Below are 22,380 nucleotides of genomic sequence, written 5' to 3'. Positions count from 1 at the left end.
CAGCCCACTGTTTCACCTCTTGTCCATCTGCTGAGCCCTGTAACATGTTTTTCACTAAGGCATTCAGAAGTTTTTGATATTTAACTCAGCAGCATTTTAAGATAAAAATCTACCATTCTGCCTGGTACTCTGTCAGCTCTTAATCATCCTTGCTGTTTAAAATAACTGCCAACTGTCTGTTTGAAACTGTCTGCAACATCCAGCTTGTGATAACTCTGCTATATTTGAGAGACTAAAAAGTCCCTTACTGTGTAAATGTGCATTAACTGTTAGGATATACTTTCCTTGTCTAAGTTCAGCTAACAAGAGGTTCAGACTGCCCTAGGGAGACTTGCCAGTTTATCAGTTGTCATCGGAACGTTTGGGTTTTTTTTCCAGTTGAAAAAAGTTAGTCTTGCCCCTCACTGACTCTTCCCTAATACAATTATAAACAGTAATGATTATTAAATGCTTCACCTTATTTGAAGTCAATTTGAATTATTGTTTACTCTCTTTAAGGATGGTTTCAATAAAAGTAATTTGTCTGGATGAGTTCTGAGTCTTTGAGAGAGAGAGAGAGAGAGATAGATATACATATATTTAGAAGTGTTTTAATGCATCCTACAAAGAACCTCCTGCCCATTAATGTTCCACACAAGATCAAGATTGAAATGTGACCTTGGTCCACACCATTTGAGCAAATAATGGTTAGAGCTCCTTTCACTGTTTAAATCAGATTTACTATTGGTGTTGATTAAACCTTATTTTTATGTTTCCTTAAGTATTAGCATTCACAATAAAGGAAGGATAAAAGGCTGTAAATCTTCTAGCTTTTCTAAAACCTATTTGTTAATTCATGTATTTATTAGGCTGCAGAAAGAGGGTTTCAATGTTATGGAAATTTTCCAATTACCTACGAATTCTGCATTTAAAAGAAAACATACTTGGTTAGTATATTCGGTTTAGTTGTATTTTGGGGTTTTTTTTTGCTTTTTTGCTTTTTAAGCTGAGCTGTTGTATTTGAAAATCTTGAAGTCTGGTTGACATTTTCCCAATTGAGCCACCATGGTTAGATTTAAGTCATTTGACAGTTGCTAATTAGTTTCTGTGTATGATTGGGTCGATCTGCAATATTAAATGAAAATCTGAAGAGCATAAGGTCAAAGGGAGCCTGACATCCAAAGACCAGTTTTGCAGACTAGTCTGGGTTTCAAGTAACAAAAACCAGCTCTGCCACAGGGTGAAGTCAACAAGCTACGTACAGACCAATGTCCAGCTCTGTACAAAAGAGTGTATGCTCCAGTGCTAAAGGAAAGGCACGGTTATAAAAGGGGTACGATGTGTACGATACAATGTGCATATTAGCAGAGCCAAGACTTTTGGGGGAAGAACCAAAACTGTTGAAAACACTTTTTTTTTTTTTTTTCCAGAATATGTTGCCAGCTTGCAAGGAGAGAAAGTAACTGTACACACAAAGGCAGCTTGCTCTGGAGTTCAGAGCCAGACTCAGTGAGCTGATTTGGGGCATATTGCTTATGTCTTGGCTTTCATTTTTCCAGTTCAGAGATCAGATACTATTTAGTTGTCTCCAGGATGCATTGAAAGGATTCCTTTATTAAGGCCATACAGTAAAAGCAAACATAACACTCACAGTAATACAAATGTAAGCTGCCAGAACTGTACAGCACAATTATCCTGCTGAGGAGGTGTACAAGGTGAGTTTGTTACCCAGACAGATGAACCTTGACCCAAAGTTTACTTGAGTCATTAGAAGGATACTGCCTGCCCCTGCCATTGAGTTTTTCTGGCATTGGATGAAGTCTATGGGAAACATTTTACAAAAGCAATTATCACATGTGTGCGCGTGTGGTTTGCAGGCAAAACTGACAGACTGCTTCTGAGCATTGACTTCTCAATGCATTGTCAGGAGTTGTCAGTTTATCTTTTATCTCTGTTTAAGAGGAGTTTCTTTAATTGTGAAGGCTGTATATAGAAAGTTGGGTTGCAAAATATTAAACCTTTTCAAAAGAGTTGGCCTCCATTTTGCTGCACAGCTATCATCCAAGTCTCCCTCCTCCCTGGGCACATGCAAACATGTTACAGCCCGACATCTTCAGCAACGTTTAGCTGCTCTCATCACCATACTGGTGATGATAATGCTTTGAATTTGAACTGCTTTGAATTTTTTTTTTTTTAATGACTCCTTAGACCATGTTTGTTCCTTAAGAACTCTGCTGGGAGCGGGGGGGGGGGGGGGGGGAGTGGGAAGAGAGAGCAAGGAAATCCTAAAGTACTACAAAATACAAGCAGGATCACACATAAACTTTGTATTGTTACCTGTAGTGGTTTAAGAAATTATCCATGAAGTATTTTAAAAAATTAAGTCCCAAAACTAGTTTCAAATGTTTTCATACAGCTGTGTGTGAAGTGGTAGCATGCTAAACATATCCAAAAATAGGGAACTGTATTCAAACAGCTTAATAACCCAGTGTTTGCTAAATGTGTAAATGTGTAATTCATCACACGAAGTCCTGAAAAAGACTTTAATGGGTTTGGGTTATTTTTGGATATTTGGGGAGGTGTTTTATAAGGAACAAGTTTGGTGTTTGTTTGTTGGGGTTTTGGGGTTTTTTTTACCATGTATAGCTGGAACCCAGCCTAAAAATATTCTAGAGAAGAAAAGAATTCTTTCCCTGTAGTATCTTTTCTCCTAATTTTACCTGTTTTGTTTTCAGCTATAGTTATTGTAGTGCCTGGTCTTGTTGCTCTTACATATTTCTCGTAGTAGCAGAAACTCCATTGAGTTTTCAGTCTTAACAACAGACTTAGAACAGTATTTTACAGTCCATCTCTTCACCTTTAAAACAGAAGTTCATTTCTTACTGGCATCCAATTCTGAAGTGGCTTTTACAACTGTAATAAAATAATAACTTTGGGTAATTCCCTTGCTATTTCACTAGCAGCCAAATAGAAGGCCTACCAAATATTATAAATAAAAGGATAAATCTGGAATTGGCAAGCTTGCCAAATAAAACATTACCTCAACAGGGCCACGAATTTTAAACTGAAATGTAACAGCAATGAATATAACCCTGACACATGGAAAAACAAAAGCCTTTTTTCTTGTCTAGATGTCTGGTACATGCTGCTTAAAATGTCATTACTGTCAAAGGTGGACTGTGTCAGTCATATAACAACATCAAGGGGTTCAACCCTTTTAAATTAACCTTTTTCTTTACATTACGGAGGCACAACTCCGTTAGCAAGCTCTCCAGTCGTACCACGGTTCATTTCTCCAACTCCTCATGCCCTTGACCTTGTGCTCCTCCCCTGTTCTGAAGCCTTGGCCAGGGCTTGGGGGGGCAGGAGGGGTGTCCCTGGGGGTCCCAGTGCTCCCACCTGCACCTCCCAGTGGGCTTCAGCTGCAGGAGAAGGATACGGGTCCCAAATCTCTTATGAATGAGACTTGGATGTTTAATAAAGGGCAAGACCAGGTGATTCAAGTGTGGCTTCAGTTCCTGGTGCAGGGGTTTGCCAGGCTAAGGATGTAAGAGGCAGGCTAGTTGTCTGCTCAAGGCGACTGAGACCACATTGACACTTAATGCAAAAAATTGCTACACCTGCCTGGTGCCAAATTTCCTCCTCTCTCAAACAGCCTGAGCAACTGATATTGAAATCTGTCCCTAATTACGAAACCATAAACCATTGAACTCTGCTTTGCTCTCCCTAAGGGCCAAGAGTCCTCTGCCCTTACCCACATTTTCTTCCTTTACTTCTGTGCCTTCTCCCCACGACAGAGTTGATACTTCAGCTCGGTTAAGACTTTGACAAAGTAAGGTTGATTTTTTTCACATTTAGCACTGAGGTCCCTATTAACATCTCTGACTTCAAGCCAGTAACTTGAGCGTTGACCGAAGCTCCTTGCGTGGAAGGAAGCTCCCGGTGACCAGCTTTTCTTGCAAAGCGTACCAGCACGAAAGCACCGACTGCTTCTGCAAAACTTTACAATGATTTTATACAGTACTACCATTCCAGCAATTGTATATATTGCATATAAATGAGACAATTAAAATACGTTAAATTGGTTTAGATCCATCAAGCGACACGGGAGCCTTTTAAAAGAAAGATACAGTGAACCTAGCTACCTTCAACACTAATGACAAGGACGATATAACAGGCTATTTTTTGGCTGTAAAATTGGGAACTACGGAAGTGTGGTTGAAATTATCATACTTGAGTACTGAAGTCATGTACTGATGAATATGTGCTGTACCAAATAATAAAAATTATTTCTCCCAGGCAGTTAAACACATTTGCCAATATTCAAGGGGGTTTTCCCCCTAGCAATTTCAGAAATTTAGTTTTAGCATTTTGCATAGTTTCTATACTAAATACCACTCCTAGAACAAAAGTGTTTGTATACTCTATGTAATCGTTTTGGTCTGCGTGTTCTTTAGCCTATTTTCTTTTCAAACTATTATTAAGAAGTAATGCTAGACACACACCATCTGAAACATAATATATGTGGTCTTCAATCACGTGAACTCTGTACAAATAAAACATGTGGTTCTTGGTCTGAAATTCTCCTGCATGGTGTGTCACTCGAAACAGATTTTGATTGTGCTGCAACGTGATACATTCATGTCTTTGTCATATAACTAAGACTTTTTTTTTTCCTGTGGTCATCAGTAAATTTTCTTACTGAATTTTGTCAAATTTCAAGGCAGAAACTATGTAACAAAATAAATGGGGGTAGTTCTCAGAAAGAGCATCAGAGGAAGGGAAGAAGTTACAAAGTCTTTCATCAAGACATTTTCCTTTAGCGGCAAGTCTTCAAGTTACAGGAAAGATCCCCCTGCAAAGGATACTCTGTATTTTCTAAGGTCATAAAGCTTTAAAAATAATTCGGGGAGAAAGTAACGTAGCTTTTAACAATTTCATATTTCATTGATAATGCGCTCCACCTAGCAGGGGAAAATGGAAGTTTGATAAAAAGAAATGGGCCAACTTCCACTCCCTTTTTTCTGAAGCCTCAGAAATAAGATGATGATTTATCCTAGCAGATACCTCTTGGTTAGTGTCTTCAACGGATCTTTGCATTCAGCGAAGTACTGCCACTGGGAAGCCATCGTTCTTCCAGGTACCGCGCTGCGGCCAGGTGTCCCTTGGCACTCTTCAGTTTCTAGCCTGAATCTAGGACTGCTGAAATAAGCTGCCTTTGCTGGGGTGGGGGGACACTGCTAAATCATTATTTCCTTATAATTCTACAATATTTTCATGTTCAAAGATGGACTGACTCTTTTGTACTGTCATTTCAGAGTTTCAATGTATACTGTCTGGCATGCTGGCTGGCTGTTTTAACATGTTTTCTCTTTTCCCTTTCATTATAAAGACCAACTTGGCAAGTGCAAGACAAAGCAGATGCTAACAATGTGGCTTATACAACTGGGAAACTATGTTTTCACACCGATTACCCTGTTCTGCAGCATCCACCTGGGGTAAGGTGAATCTGCTGACTTTTTCACAACACAAAAGGGGAAAGGGAAATGTTCCTATAGCGTGAAATATGGTTAGCATTCAGTGACTCCGAATTTTGTCTTAAAAGAGCAACGTAAAAATAACGATACATTAATCTGCATGTAACAGTCTATATACACATGGGTATGCAATATATACATTCTGATGTGTGTTCTGTATAACAAGCCCATTATGTGTCCTGTAATTTTTAAATGGAATTCACATATGTGAGAAAACATTAGAGTCCTGTATGTGTTTTTGGTACTGCTTTCGTTACATTCAGAAAGTCAGGTGTCTAAATGCTGTAGTCAGGTTGACATTTTAGGACTCATCTGTTCACCTCAGGAGGGGAACGTGTTAGAAGAAATATGATTAAGAAGTTAGATTCTGTTTTCTGTGAATGGATTGAAGTTAGACACTTACTTGCCCTTTCATAATAGACAAAAAAAAAGGGGCATTCTGAAAAGCTGGACAGCCACCACAGAAAATATGTTTCCACTTAGTCCTTGCCATATCAAAGTCTAATCCACAGAGTTCACCAGAGAACTGGAAAGTAGTAGAAACAGGTACAAAGGAACAACGATAACCCTGGAAAAGCTGGCATCTATAAAATTGCCCCTTCTAATGTTGTGGAGTACTTTGTATCAGTTATTTCTATAATTAGACAAAAAGCCAATGTGATTTATCCACAAGTAAGTACAAATACTTCACACTAACATCACCTTTTATAATCATTTAGATACTGTTCGTTAATGTGGAATAAGAATGGAATAGGGCTTCATTAATAGCGAGCAGATGTGAATTAGCTCACTGTCTTGTCTGTGCCAGAGCTCACACTCTGCTATGAAACATTAGAAAAAAAGCATAACCTTTTTCATTCAAACATGCTTGTAAGAAGTAAAAGTATTAAAGCACATATTGAATTATTTTTGAACATTGTCCTCAATGTGCAGTTTTCTTCATTTATCTAGTTATTACACAATATTTGAATTCTTAAGATGTATTCATTACAAATATTTGAAGAAATGTTTCTAAATGGATGATGATTAGTTTCAGAACTGTCCCATAAAAATAGCTTTAGGATTTCCTGGGTTTTCATCTGGCAACTATTTTTCCAGGAGATATCCTGATTTAAAAAAAAAAAAAAAAAACCTACCGATGATTAGATCGAGCAGATACATCATCTCTCCAGAACGTAAAGCTAAATTCTCATTTGAACTAAATTCCCCCTTTGAACTTTTCCAAAGTCATTTACCATGAAGTACATTACTGCAGCCCTCCTTAGCAGTGCCAAGCTGTGCTTGCCCTGCGCAAGGCTGGCCGTGACCACAAAGGAAAAAAGCTCGTGGCCTTGTGCTCCCTTCGGTGGGAGCCCTGAGTCCTCCCCACAGCTTGTTGGCCAAAAGGAGCATGGCAGGAGGGGGGGGAAGCTGCTTCATCAAATGAATAAACTACCTTACGTCCTTTCTAAACAAGTCCCCCTTCTGCACTCTTGGTTATTTCAGTGTCCCCTTTCATCACCATCACCAAGGACCGCGGGTCCAGCTGGTGAGGACATTCTGGGACAAATGCTGTTCTCTGCTCCTTTTTCTCCTCCTGGGTTTTTTTGTCTCTTTTTTTTTTTTTTTTTTTTCTCCTAGTGGTCTCAGAAATAATAATTCACCATCATGAACGCTGTTACCATTAGTGTGACAGATGTATTTTGTGTTGTTTGGCTGAGATGAACGCTTACACTTTGTGTGATGCTGGACTCCCTAATCCACGGGGATTTTTACCGCCTATGTCAGTAGCTCAGATTTACACTGGGGCAACCGAGAGCCCAGTTTTCTGCTCCGTCTTATGCCTTGGCACTTTCACTGTGAGGTGAAATGAAACTGTCTTAATCCTGCTTTATCATAGAGACACTGGGCCTGTTGCCTTCAATGACAGCCACCTTTTCCCCCTCTGTGAGCAGGTAATTTACAGCAGGTTTTGTTTCTGCAAGAGAAAGCTAATCCTCCTTGTTGAGATAAGACTGCAATGCATTTAAAATTGTATGGCTGCTACCAAAAGGGACTCAAAGGAAAGAGGCGAGACCAGAGCTTTGCAGTTGACTCGCAGGTTGCAAGCATTAGAAGATATCCCAAATGGGATGGATTTATGAATGCGCTACTTTAATTTGCTGCCTTTGTGATAGCGGTGGCAGAGGGCTGTGAAGCTGCAGTGATGGGAACTCAGTCTTTCACTGAAAAAAACCCCAAACAACCCCAAACCAACCAAAAAACCAGAACCACAGATATGAGGGAACTGATACTAATGAACTGTTAAATATGCAGGCTAATTCTTTTTGTAATGAGATGTTAATTAATTCCAGGTTCAGTTTCTCCATTGTATAAAGCAGACGGATTCAGGAGGTGAAAGTGAAGTTGTAGATGGATTTCACGTATCCAGCAAGCTGAAGAAACAAAACCCTCAAGCGTATCAGATCCTGTCCTCTACTGCTGTAGACTATACAGATGTTGGGGTGGACTACTGTGATTTTGCTGTGCAATGTAAACAAAGGATTATAGAGTGAGTAGTTTCAACAACATCGAAAAATAAACCCCCTGTTTTATGGTGGAGTTCATGTTGGTAGGAGAAGGTGTGCTCCTGCCACCTTGTGGGGAAACACTGGTTTAACTTGGTCTGTAGTTATTTGGGGGTTTGGGGCATTTGGTGTTTGGGTTGGGTTTGGTTTTTTGGTGTGGGGTTTGTGTGGGGTTTTTTTGCCAGCGTATGACTTGCTCTGTGCTTTGTACCGCCACAGCACAGTTTTCCTTGTTTTGCCACACTAGCAAGAAGTGGTGATAATTAGAGCAACTCCTAGGTAGAGACACAGGTTAACGGCAGCTGGGTCTGTTACTAAATTCCAGCCGATGTACATCTGTATCGTGCCAAAGAGAGGTCACAATTTGAAGCATTTAGATTAAGAACTATATACTATAAAAAGATCAAATGCAAATGTTAATAATCTCTTCTGCATTTAAAAACTTTATGATTCTACAATTAAAGAGTATAGTACATAGATTTTTGAGCAAATTAAGCGTCTACAGTTTCTCCTGATTATTCCCTTTTCCTAGTTAGGCTTAATTATCAAAATACAACCCAATAACAATCTGAACTTCAGTACAGAAACATACTGAAATTCCAGCAGCAGAGCTCAGTTGTTGTTTAACCATCTTAAAATGTTTCAGTAACAACATAATACATTCTTTTTCCTTTCCTTCTCTGTTTCATAGCGTGGATTCCAGAGGCCAAGCAGTTCGCATCAATTATAATAATGCAACAAGAGACACAGTGTTTGACATACCAGCTGAAAAAGTGAGGCCGTTTTATGCAGCTCTAAAGGAATTTGATGATTTATTAAACAGCACAGAATACAAGTTTACTTACAAGCTGAAACCAGGTCAGTAAGTTGCTTCTCCTCGCAATGATTTTTTACATGTTTTTCCTAACAGTCAAAACACTTGAGCGTTGTTAGCATTGGTTCTGAGAGGAAATTTCAGTCCTTCTATCACCTATTTTATTTCATACTGCATCATTACATTCATCTCATAGATTTCTTTTGCCATTTTTGTACTACAAAGGGGGGAAAAAAATGGTGGGGCGAATAGAGTCTATCTATTGATTAGTCCAATGTATCTTTATACTACATCAAAACCCCATACCGTATAGGAAATTGTAACTTGTCATATCAATAGCACTACAGATGGGAAATATCATGTGTAAGACTGCTGTGCCAACCCAATTCACTGTCTGGTCATTAAATGGTGCACAATCACATGCTTTTTCCTCTGCTTCATTTGATGCAGAGTACGGATGTTAAGCCAAATGATCCATCTCTCTTTATGACACTTTAATTTGTTAGTGGGACACCTTCCCAATGGCTGCAGGAGTTGCAAAACATCTAGAAGATGGTACAGATGCATAATGCGCATAACGCTGCAGGAAGCTGAACAGCTCCGTGGGGAATTTGGTTATTGTCTTTGCTTAGACACCGAATGCCAGCATAATGCTGGATGAATTACCGAGGGTCACTGCTGCTCTGCTGCTTTTTCTGGGTGGCCTGTGCAAGACATCTGGAAGCAGACTTGCAGAAGTGCTCTAAACTTCAGCTAGAGTTGTACAGGGATGTGTTTTGAGCATAAAACATGCTGCAAAACTGCCCTTTACTCTTTAAAAGTCAGTCTGTGCATATATTTTAACTCATTTGGCCTTAATTTCTGTTCTTTCCAGCTCCCATCTCCCCAGCTATAAAATAAAGATATGAATAGTCCCTCATTTTTCAAGAGATTTTACAAAAGTAAATTCATTAGTGTATCTGACTGCCTCAGGTACTATGATGATAGAGTCTTTAAAATGTCTATGAGGAAATGAATCTCTCTCTGTTGGGAACATGCAATAAAATAATTTATAAGATCACATAATAAATGGTAAAACAAAGTACCTCACATTACATTAGTACCATCCATCCCATCAATTAACGCACCAAAATGGTGGTAGAGGGGAGGGGGAGAAGGAAAGAAAGATTATAAGGTTATTTAATTAGAGATTTATCATAACAGTGGCACACAAGGGAGAAAAATTAAAATGGCGTGCTATCTTTAATTATGTGGTTTCCTAACTTTCAATGGCTTGACTTTGTTCTCATAAAATTCTTTTAACAGGGATGGTAATGCAGGATGAGTACAGTACAAATAGTACCAGACTGATCAAATAAAACTCATCCTAGTGGCTTTCACCCTTTTTATCATTTTGGTGATTTGCTGTAGTCGCCTTTCCCCTCAAGGCCCGCTTTTCTCAGCGTGGACTCCCCTGCCACTCCGCTTTTTAACTCCTGGTTGTACAAGAAAAGAAGCAGAGGCCAAAAGGGACCTGCCCTCTCTGGTTGAGAATGACCAGCTAAATTAAAATTACTGTGCCGTTGCTGTGTATCTCCAGCTGAGCTACTTGAAATTCTTGCTCCCTAACTGTTGATATAAATTTACCTCCATGTTATCTGTTTGAAGGAATCGGCTATAACACGCCAAATATTGAACTTTGTGCAATCTCATTACAGGAGACATAGTGACGTTTGATAACTGGCGCGTGCTTCATGGTCGCCAGAGCTACCAGTCGGGATCAGAAGTGACTCGTCACCTGGAAGGTGCCTATGCAGACTGGGACGTGGTCATGTCAAGGCTCCGGCTCCTCAGGAAGAGGGTCCTGAATAAGGACTGAGCTTTCTTCTAACTAGAATGAGCAAAATCTAGATTGTCTAACCTCAAAAAAAAAAAAAGGAAAAAAATAACCATGTTTTCTTGTCAGAAACTAACATCACAAATACATTTTTGCGTTCCGTAAGCTAAGAAACCTGTTGTTCATAACACTTTAAGATTTATCTGTGCCCTGGTCCTTGAATCTATAAAATGCATTGCTACCTCTGTCAGTTTATTTGCTTTTTAAAATCAGGGTGCAAAATGGCTTGAAAGATTATCACCTTACTGGGCTGACTGGGTATCACAATGCCTTCCTTTGCCTCCACAAATGTACATGCCCTCCCTAGAAAGCTTGGAAGGCAGCATCAAAACAGAGCTTAAAGTATTGCTTAGTAAAGGTTTGTTATGAATAGCGCCTTCCTCTATTTTCAGAGAGGCATTCTTAGTTGCATAAATCATAACTAAAATTCATTATCAAAATCAACAACCGCTGCTGTGGAGTTATTTTTATACACACACCTTTCTAGGTAGACCTCCACTTTAATATGAAATGTCATTCAATAGATGCTGTATTCTGTATACCCCGCTGTACATGTGATGACTATCACAGCCACAAATAATTTTCCTACATTTCTAAGTCCATAAGCTCAGAAATGATAGAGCTACCAGAGAACGCATCGTATTAATTTTCCTCTGCATTTGGAATAGAAATAAATCTCGGTGTAGAGGTCACAGATAGGGTCAGAAATCCCATCCGATGCTGTGCACAAGCATAATTAATTTCTGCAGGGCAGACAGACTTTTGAGTAAAGTCAGGAGGAGGAATGCTGATGCTGCTTGGCAGCTAGAAACCGCAAAGCACAAGAGGTGGTTATTGACTCCGCACCTGACAGAGAGGTGGCAACTGAACTCGGATCTATTTTTGTTACACCAAATACAAGAGCACACCTCTGATAGACTTGGTCTGCAGGATGTTTTCCTCTAGGTTGCATTCTGAATAGAGATTACGCTATGTAAAAATTACTGCAGCCAAAGTAGTGGGGTTTTTCCCTATATTCAGATGCCAAACTGAAAGAGAAAGAGTTTTAAAATACTTGGTTTTATACCCAACAATATGTCCACGGAGTTTATTTTTCACTGTCCTTATAGCAGCAGAGTTAAGAGGACGCCCTCTCACCGGACAAAAATACTACACCTCCACCCTCAGGTCTGCTCTGTTCAACTGTTTATTTTCAAACTATTCCTTGAAAGTCAAATAAATCCTAGTCTCTTCCTAGTAGGCTAAAACAATACAACTGTAACTACAGAATTAAAAAACTGTAGAATTAAATTTGTTGACACAAAAAACCTTAACATCAGCGACACCCTCACATCAGCTTGCAAACATTTCCGTAGCTTCTACTCATCATTGACAGTCAACAGATATCTCAGCTGAATAATCAAATAAAAATAAATCAGGCTTTGGTTGTGACCTAGCATAGTGCAGTTCAAATCCATTCCTCTTTAGTAAATAGTGAAATGTTTTTATCAAAGCTAAGACATAGCATAAGAAAACTGGCTTTTAGTGGTCGTTTGATTTCCCAGTACCTCCGTTAATAATTAATTTTGGAAACATGAGGAAAGTATTTTTTGCCTTTGCTATAAAAGGGAGAAAGGATGAGGAAACGTTAATACCTATATTCTGTAAGACACCAGCAGTACTGTGCTTTAACTGTGATATTTTCCGTAGAACAATTGAATGAAGATTGCAATTTATAACTTTAAAACAAGACATCTTGGGATTTATACCAATGGTTAATAGGGAAGAGGTATTTTCTGCTTTTATTCTGTACTTTTCTAAAAACTGTTTTATTCAAATATCTGTTTATTAAAAGCTATTATGAAACCGATTACTATTTGGGGCTCTGATCTAATCTTGCACATAAAACATCTTGCACACAGATACGAAGTCATTATTGTCATTTACAAATATTTGTAAATATGATTAGACCTGGATCCATTCAGGTTTGTCCTGTATACTTAACATATAGTTAAAATACAACTAAACCCATAGCTTTGAACAGCTGTGGGGAAAACAAAAACCAAATCAAACCAAACCAAAAATTTAATCAAGGTTCTCAGTGGATCTAATTTTGCACTGCTGGGACTTTCTGGCAGTGAAGTATGCCCTATTAAAAACTCACGCAAGAGATCCCTTGAAGTTCATAACTTTATGCCTGAGATATGTTGTACATCATATACTCGCACGTCCTTGAACTGTCCGTATTTCCCCAAAATATGTAGTATCGATGTTAAATAACTAATAGTAATTTTTAAAAAGGCAGCTTTACAGATCGCAGGTGTATGCCATATACACAGGCAAGACGGGCGGGTGTAGGAGTGCTGTAGCTCCAGGTTCCCAACAGCACAATCACCCTGCTTGCATGCAATTTTCAGCGTATAAATCCTTCAGTATCCTATATAAACATAATTCAAGCTGCTGTATATTCAACAAAGTATTTCACACAGAATGGAGTACAAATAATAATAAAAAGTGTTCATCAGTGGAAATCTGAAGTCCTGCACAAACAAAATCTAATCCCCGCAACACCTCTGTGAGCTATGGCACAATACCCAATTTAACTGGGAAAGGGTCAGACTACCCACGCAAACCTGATGCACAATCATCAAAAGTTATGTTTATGGCTGCAAACCCTCTGCTCAACTTCTCAGATCCAGCTACTACCTATATCACAAAATTTTAATTCTAAACACCTTTGCATATTACTATAGTTGTACTGGGAAATTAGAGTATTTCTGTTACCTATCAGCAAAGTAGATCTGATGACTATACTGATACCTGGTCAGGCTAAATAACGGAGGAAGCCCAAGATGGATTTATTCCCCTTCATCTCCAAATCCGCACCAAAGAATGACATTGCAAAGCTTTCAGCTAGGTCTGGCGTCTGCTCTGCCTGCACGACTGACATGCGCAGGTCACCCAGCGCGGGTACCCCAGCCTTCCCAGTCTGCCCAGCCCAACCTTCTCTACCGTCTTACAGCAGCAAGAAAAACGAGCTGGTAGGAGGTGTTTGCAAGACAGCTCTGAAGAAGCTTTGGGCTGTATCCAGAGGGTGCTAACGGACGTGATTTCACTTAGCTGGTTGTAGTCCAGAAGCTGTAACGCCACATTACCTTTGTGCTGTCCATGATACATCAACTGTCAGCAGCCGGCTGCATCTCGTGGGCTCCCAGCACAGGTGGAGAAACAGGGAAGACATGTATCTGTTTTATTATTTGCAAACACCTTTTCTCTTTTATCCTCTCTTTTTTCTCCTCCCATTGCATTTTGTAACGACGGGCGTTGGATCCGATCCCATGGAATTGTTTTCATGTACAATTTTTAAGATATTTTGTATAGATCAGATTTCCAGCTAGTTTTTAAAGCTTGCTGAAAGCAAACAGCGTCTTGGCCGTATCAGTACAGTCACATCTCTGGGGATCACTTCAGCACAGCTCCTCTTTAGCCGCTGCCGAGCTACCCGCAGCACGTGCCAACTTTTTTTGGCTGGGTGGACAGTAAACTCATGTCCAGAGAGATTTCCAAATGCCTATTGTGGGAAGGAAGCTAGATTAGCTGCCCGGCTTTGCAAGTTGAAATAATTGCTTTATATATGTCCAGATACATCTAACATGTTATGTATGTATATGTAAACACACAGAGGGTCATGTTACCCAGCGGCATAAGCAGATGCAGTCAGGTATTTCTATGCAAAAACACATTTAGTGATTAGGCTCAAACTCCATCGGTACTTTCAGGTTTATGTGCTGTATTCATTTTTACTGTAAGTTAGAGAACTAGCTATACTCATTAGAAGAACGATCATTTTGCGACTGAGTCTTCCTTACTTTAAAATACCTTCAGCTTCTAACTTATTTGTACAAGTTGACAGTGTATAGAGCACATACTTACTGCTGCTTAAAATTCACACTTCTGTAAATTCACAGCAAATTAAATGCAGCCTTTCATCACATGTGCAATATGTTACTCCTGGAAAATATGTATTTATTCTGTACTGCGTTTTTTCTCTGACACAAATCAGAGAAAGTACTTAGCGATCTTGTCTCAAATTCTCCTTAAGGCAAATGAGTTTTTATTCTAATCTGCACATTCATAAAGCTAACTGTCAGTTTGGGGCAAGTCCATATTTGAAAGTTTCATGCTAGAAGTTGGAAATCACTTTTGGTAAAAGCTAACATAACAAATATATTTTATACACACATTTTAAACTAACAGCAAAAGATCCCCCCACCCTGTTATGCCAGTCTGGTAGCACAAAAAATATGGTAGAGCCTAAGACTCAGAAAGAGCACAAAAATCCCCTTTAAAAAAAAAAAATCCACCCCACGCCAATGCAAAAAGGAAAATAAATCACAGCTGCTCATAAGAAACCTATTTTTCTATACAACATCTGATTAAAGTCTAGAAAAGGAAATTTTCAAACCCAGGGAGCTAGGTGATGTAGCTAGAAAACAGCCATAGTACCAAACTTGAACTAAAACATAGACGTGGCGGCTATATGGATGTTTCTGGCTGAAACCAATCTCATTATTGGACACGGGATGAGATCTGAGGGAAGGGAGCGAGGGCATTTTCCAGCCACCCCTTCTGCCCTGCTGCTGGTGCTGTGAGGACCGAGGTGCGGGCAGGAGGAGGGGACAGGCACGTCTCCCCGTCTCCTGCAACATCTCCCGCAGGACAGTGCTGGGGGGATAAGAAAAGCAGCTGGAGCAACAAACGAGTTACTATTTCCCCGGCTACTTAAAAGGATCTTCAGCAGATCCACGGCAATGCAGAGCAGCCCCAAGGCTGCTCTGCACTGTGTCAAGGGCATCTGGTCAACCAAAGGATTAGGAGCTGCTTTTGGGGTGTTATGTAGGCCACGAGCCGGTTTAGTTAGCAAAACATATTTAAAAAGAAGTCAAACGTTTTATGTATTTTTAATGACTTTTCTTTAATATGTAAAAGTGCCCAATAACTTTAAAGCAGGCAGAGGATTTTCTTTGTTGCCACGCCACGATACATGTCTTTCCCCGTTAGCTCAAGCAAAATAAGGCAGGAGGTCTAAACATGTGGATAGCAGAGCGTGGTTTCTCTATCGTCCTTTCTTTCCAAGAAGTCATTTAGATCAATAACTGCTCGTGTTGGCAATGATCGAGCTATGCATCTCTTTCAAGTTATTTCTGGAAGCATTCAAAGCAGCAAAGATCACAGAGCGATGGACGCAGAGAAGATACAGCTATTTTCAGTACGTCATACCCAATTTCTGAAACCTTGGCCTGCTTTTTTTTTCCTTTAATCAGACAGGGATGTTGTTATGAAAAATGCGCAAAGGGCCATCTAATGCCCCTGAAAGGAAGGAAAGGAGCAGGCTGCTGCAGCGAGCTCTGCGGCAGCGTACCTCTGAAACGCTGCTCGTGACGTTGGAGCTGCTTAACTCCCCACAGCACGTCTGGAAATCGGCAGGACACGGCTCTCCCGCTTCTCACCGCCCGTGCCCATAGCTGCCTCCAGTCCCTTGTAGCCTTCAATACTGTGTTCCCATTAACTTTTCCCACCCTGCTCCCTGGCAACTTTGTTTTCACTTTGACAAGTAAACACACTAGACCAGGGTGAGGAGGAGGAAAACCCTACCCATTCATTTCCTTGGCTCCTCTACAAGATTGCCAAGAAAAACAAATGCTACACAGCCAGATAGCGTGATTTTATTTTTTTCTTTCTTTTTTTTTTTTTTTTTTGGCAACTGCAAAGACTTAGAAAGAGCCTTTCCTCATCCTTTCACGTTTCCCCAGTGCCACGTGGCAGCAGCTCTCTTACAGGCACACCCGGCAAGGAAACGGAGGCAGTTTTGTGCGTTGTATTTGCAGCTTCTCCTTGACGCCATCGCTCCCCTGCCCTCACAACACCGTCCCCTTGCCCAGAGGCATGCAACGCGCTAGATTCTTTAACTCTGGATATAGTTATTTGTAAGCAATATGCTTTACGTATTATTTACTTTTATCCATTGCCATTCTTTCCATCGTTATTGATTTAAATAGCATAATTCAATTGGTTTTTTCATCATGAGTAGCTATCAAAGCTAAAAGAACCATCAGTGTCAGAGGACAACACATTGCCTCCTCTAAAGCACTTCATTCATCTCCAAACCTAAGGATTTACTTCTGACTTTCTTGGGGATTTCTTTATCCAGATTAATTCTTTTTGACTAATAAGATGCAGCAGAGGGGTAACCGCACGTATTTCAGAGTCCGCTTCTGGCTACCCCTGCTGCAGGAAGAGCTCCTTTCCCGCTCCGTAGGATTTAACCAGCCTAGCAGATTTCCACTTGGTCGGTTGAATTTCTTTCCCCGGACTCAGTGTTTGCGACCTCATAGCAGCAGTGATTGATACCAACATGAGCTGAAGCACAAAGCCATTTTCTTCATATGGGAACTAAGTGAAGGCCAAAAGCTAACGTGCAGGACTACAGTTAAACTGGGAGCTCAGGCATCAGGTGTTCAGTTGTTTTTATGGGAATTCAGGTGAAATTTGTGGAAAGGTAATGAGATCAACACCTTGTGAGAGGTCCGCTAAGATCCAGCGAGAATAAGCACGGCTGGTGAGATTACAGCCTTACCCCAGCCAGAGGAAGACAGTAAATCCCGCTCCCTTTTTGGATGCAACCCGCAACCCAATTCAAGTCGAGCCAAGTTAAATTCTCAGAACTGAAGTTTAATCTTCAAATCCCCCTGAGGCTGGAAGCCTCGCGCCAGCCAGTGCCCGCAGCAGCCCTCGGTCTGCAAAAACCAGTCCTGCTGCGGTGTCCGGGACGGAGGGCGCTCAGCTGGAAAGCACAGCAGCCGAGGGGAAGCCAAGGTTCAGGGGAATTTCAGCTCCATCAGACGAGGAAGGTAAACCAATAGGATAGGAAAAACAGAGCACATCGTTGCCGCAGCCCGGACAGATGTTTGCTGTCAGATGCATCGCACATTGTGCAGCCACATCTGCTGGAAAAGCACTTTACGGATGATTTATCACATTACTGTGCCAAGGAGCTGAAAAGCCCCCTGAAAGTTTTCCACTTAATACTAACGTTCCCAGCTGGGTGATCCTCCCTGACATTTTCTATGTTATTGTTCAAAGCTGTTCACGGAGCAGGGGGGGGAAACCTTCACCCTCCCCTGGCTTGCCGGCGGTACCCTCGCAGAGAGGATGACTCAGGGAGCCAGAACACCAAGTAAAATTTAGGACAGATCTGTTGCATTCCCTTCAGGTTTTTCCATTTATGGCCACATCACCAGGGAACGGGATGGTTTCAACGTACGGATCCTCCGCAGAGCCGAACCCCGCGCGGGGTGAGGGGATGTTCTGGCAGCAACGCAGCTCCCGAGATGCTCGCAGGATCCTCCCTCCTGCAGGCGAGCAAATCTCCCGGCATCGGCTACCGTCGCAAGCACAGGTCTAAGCCAGAAAAATTGCAAAGTGACTTTGGGGTAATTAACGATGGCCGGAGCGGTCCCAGGGAGCTGCGCTTTAGGAGCAGGTTGTCTTCCACGTCTCTCTCTGCGGTCAGCTGGGTTTCTGGTTTGGGATTCTCCTAACGGCTGGTGTCCCTCCCGTTATCATTGCTCATGCTGCGACAGTGGAGGGAGCCCAGAAAAGTTAGGAAGGGCTACGGATTGGTTTAATCATAACACTCTGATTTGTAATCAAATTAGCACCAACAGCTTTTCGCGGGATCGCTCGCTGGCAGGGGTGATGGGCAGGAGGCTGCGGGTCCCTGCAGCTTTTCCGAGCCCTCCCTTACCCCACAGGGAAACCAGGCTCATCCAGCCCAGGACAAGCCTCTAGTACCTCTGTAGAAATCACGAGTATGAAGTGCTATTGATGACCTCAAGGGAAAATGCTTAAAAATAGCTAAAGGAGAATGAAAAGCCTATAGCTACTTAGAAATATACATGCTTTCAGTAGCTTAGACTTTTTTTTTTTCCTGAAAAGTGCAGTGGAGTGGCCTATTTTGGCTGATAGGAAGGACTATGCACAGCACTGAAATTATTTTGTTTCACCAGAGCAGGCATTTAAAGACCTCCTGGGACCAGCACATTAGACAAACTAAAAAAAGAAAAAAGAGCAACTTGGACTTCTTTTGCGTGGGGCCAAACCCAAAGCCACCGGTGCCAGCGGACAAGACTCCCATTAATGTTATGTACCACCTACCAAGGTCCGAGTACCCGTTTTGTTTCCTTTCTCCTATACTAAGTTGGCCACCTCAGTTTTAGCTGCAGCTGAGAAGACAGGACCTCCAACGAGCAGCTCCAGGGAAAGCCCACAGCCTCAGCAACCCAGATGCACTTGAGTTGAGAAACTCCATTACCCTGCTGCAGGCAACCTCAGACGTTAATATTTTAAGAAACCTATAGCTGGAAGGAGTCAACCAAATCACAGCGTGATGAAGGATGCGGTATCCGTTGCGGAGCCAAGCTCTTCAGGTCTGGTTTGGTTATACCTGCTGCATTAGCAGCAAAGTTCTCCTCCTAGTCTGGTAGTGATTTGGGGCGTGCACAAAGCTTGCTGAATGCCCCTCTCAGCCTGAATATGGGTAAGAATATGGATTTCCCCTTGAGATAAGTCCTGAGTCCAGAGCTTTGGTTAACAACCTCCCCACCTCTGCCTATACAGGAGGGCGCCCAGACTCGCGACGCACCCATCCCACTCTTTGACTTCAAAGCTCCCAAGGCACCTGCTCCCAAGTTGAACCCCCCCACGTACCCAGGACCACTTTTGCCGGCACCCGCCTGACCCGCCAGCAACCCACAGCTGCTACAGTGGTACCAGCATCATCCCAGAGGCCGAAACCAGCAGACACCTCCCCAGCAGCTCAGCGCGCACCCACAGGCAGATGTTCAAAGCACCATCCATACCTGCTGCTGCCTCCCCAGCAGGGAGAAGAAACCCGTGTTAGGCACTAACTCTCTCTAATTAAAAGTGTGTGGGGGGGGGGGGTCTGGCATCCATCTCTGCGTTGCTCTGCTCCTCGTGCCTTTTGGGCATGAAAAGCTCCGGTCCCCACCGCAGGGCACACAAAATCCCAGAGCCGCTGAAGACGCTGGTGACCTGGTGTGTACTAGCATTGGCTTACAGAGGTTAGAAATGGGGTTTCCAAGTCGTGGACCCAATTTGAAAAAATCACCATAGTGCAGGCTAAGGATTAATAAGCGTTGCCACAGTCTTGTCTGACTTTTTTACCTTCTACAGGAGGCTTCGCTGGGGTTATGGACTGACTAATGGGTCTGATCTGCAGCCCAGACCTCCTGGAGATTAGATGGCATGTAGGGCCGGTTTGGCTCTGCAACTGCCTCCCCCGTCAGATCAAATGTCTCATCTGAGTAAACACATTTCATTCTCTTTTTACCCACAGGTTCATTTGTCCAGAATAAGGCAAAGAATCAATAATCCTTGAAAGCCTCCTTTTTCCTTCCAAGTATTTTCATTTAGTCCACACGGCGTATAAATCTGAAAGTGTTTTGAACAGAGGCAAAGCTCCAGTCAGCTTTTACATGGCCAAGGAGCCATATTCTATGTTTTGCAGCGAGCGATTTTGGCAGTATTTTTAGGCTCTTTCTTAGGAAAGGAGAGATGGGATGAGCTCAGATTTTCTGCTGCCATGCACGACCGTCCTCGCTCATAAACACATCCCTCACTGTTCCTTCTGAAGGGGGAACAGTGCTCTCTCAAAAAGGGTTGGTGCGCATAGAAGTGGCATGAGCTCATGGATTCCTTTCCTTCACAGGGCATGTTTCAGAACATTAAAAAAAAAAAAAGTGAAAGACAAGAAAGATCTGAAACAGCAAGGCCTTCTCTCACACTCCAGATCCCCTGCGTGCTCTTGCCCACAGACACTGACCCCAGGACTCGTGCAAGGGCCACAACACTGCTTAGTAAAGGGCAAGGGAAACCTCACAAACCACAAAACTGTGGGAGAGATGGCTATCGCAGCGTTAGGCACAGACGTGAAACCGGGAATGAAAACCCCTGTGTTCAAAACTCAGCGTTGCCGCAGCTGCCCTCTTAATTTGAATACATCAGTGAGCTGAGTGCGGAGGAGTTTGGATGGACTCCAGTTCCTTTCTGGGTCAACATAACCTTTGGCATCGGGGTACCGGCATGACCCTGAAGCTGGCTAGATATGCAAAGTAGTGCTCACTAAAACTTGCTTAGACTTTACTATCCCCAGCGATCACCATTGCAGGGAATGCAAGGGTACGGTATATCTGAAGACAGGGGCAGCTGCAGCAACTTTGTGTTGCTGTCTGAGCAAAAGGCGTATCTGTGAGAGGACAACCCTGTCACCAGGAGCTCCATGCTGGGATCCCGGTCCTGCCGATGCTCAGAGCCCCCATCCTCCCTTGGGCTGCGGGGAGCAGAGGCGGCGGTGCTAACGCTCCCCAAGAAAAACCAAAGCAACCCCCAGGGATGCCACTGCCTGAAAGATTTGCACCACGTCTCCGCTGGAGCCAGGCCCTGGACAGGCTTATTGGGACCAAACAAAGCAAAGATTCCTGGTTTTAGTACTTTTACTACTACGCCCAGCCCGGTCAGAGGGGGCTGATGGAGCAGCAGGACTCCACAGGAGACTGCGGGTCTGCTGTTTGAACAAATTAAGTGCGGTGCTTGATTTCAAATGAGTAATGGTGTCGAACACCACTTCTCTTGTTAAACACGACTCTCCCAGCAGATATGTACCTTTTCCTCCGAGTAACGCTGTGTCAACATGAGCTCATGTTTTGCTCTTAGCCTGACACCCTGTCAATACACACAAACGCACACGAGGCAATATTGACTGATGAAGTTTGAGAACACGAGTTTTCAACAGGAAAGTCAACAGGAATTGCTTTTTTGGACACTTGTATTATTTGAGTTGTGCAGAATGAACATGCTGTTATAACTGGTGTTTGAAAACTTAACGTTCAGCTGCAACCTGTAAGCATGAAGTCGGCTCCATCGGAACAACCTGTGAAGAATATTTTTGCTTATGACTTCTAATGTGACAGCCTTCAACAGCAGACAAATGTCATTTGGATCGAGGTGGAAATTGCCTTCGGAAAGCACTCTGAAGAAAGCAGAAAAATATGTTTTTCTTTAACTGAAGATCTTTTCTGCTCTTGAATTGCTAATAATATTGTCTTCACATACATTTATGTGTGTATTCATAACACTAGCCTCAGTGAAAAAAAAAAAAAAAGTAATAACAAATTCTTTTCAAAAAAGAACCAAAACAATTTTTTTGCTCTGATTAGGTCTATACAACTCTTAGTATCTTTATCAACTTTGCCAAGTAAGTCATATCAATCAAAAGGATAACCAGTGCTTTTAGTTAATAACCCTGGTAATTCTTTTATTTAATCCAATAGTTCATTGCATTTCCTAGAATAAAATAAAAAATGCCTCTTTATATTTGCTTGCTGAACTGTGCAAAATATTTGAAGAAGTGCAAAATCAATGATCTGCCAAAATCAAGAAGGAAAACAGACCTCTTAGTGCACTTGAGAACTAACATAAATAACATGACCACTATTAGTCTCTTTCCTGGAGACATTTTAAGTGTAATCCTCATGACCAATGCATGGTTAAATAGTAAACGCCTATGTA

General features: G+C 41.9%; 1 protein-coding gene across 2 annotated transcripts in view; it reads left to right on the top strand.

Moving 5' to 3' along the window:
• The window catches only part of BBOX1 (gamma-butyrobetaine hydroxylase 1), a 41,898-nt gene extending 29,297 nt beyond the window's left edge, over positions 1-12,601 (top strand). For both annotated transcript variants that reach the window (XM_069804060.1, XM_069804059.1), the window contains 4 exons: positions 5,372-5,477; positions 7,850-8,046; positions 8,754-8,920; positions 10,574-12,601. In XM_069804060.1, coding sequence (XP_069660161.1) covers positions 5,372-5,477; positions 7,850-8,046; positions 8,754-8,920; positions 10,574-10,734 — 631 coding nt within the window. In that variant the 3' untranslated portion in view covers positions 10,735-12,601. The remainder of the gene's footprint in view (positions 1-5,371; positions 5,478-7,849; positions 8,047-8,753; positions 8,921-10,573) is intronic.
• The last annotated feature ends 9,779 nt before the right edge of the window (positions 12,602-22,380 follow it).

Source organism: Haliaeetus albicilla, chromosome 16, assembly GCF_947461875.1.
Source record: "Haliaeetus albicilla chromosome 16, bHalAlb1.1, whole genome shotgun sequence".
Lineage (NCBI taxonomy): Eukaryota > Metazoa > Chordata > Aves > Accipitriformes > Accipitridae > Haliaeetus > Haliaeetus albicilla.
Note: the sequence above shows the minus strand (reverse complement) of the source record. Positions and strands in the feature narration are given on the sequence as shown.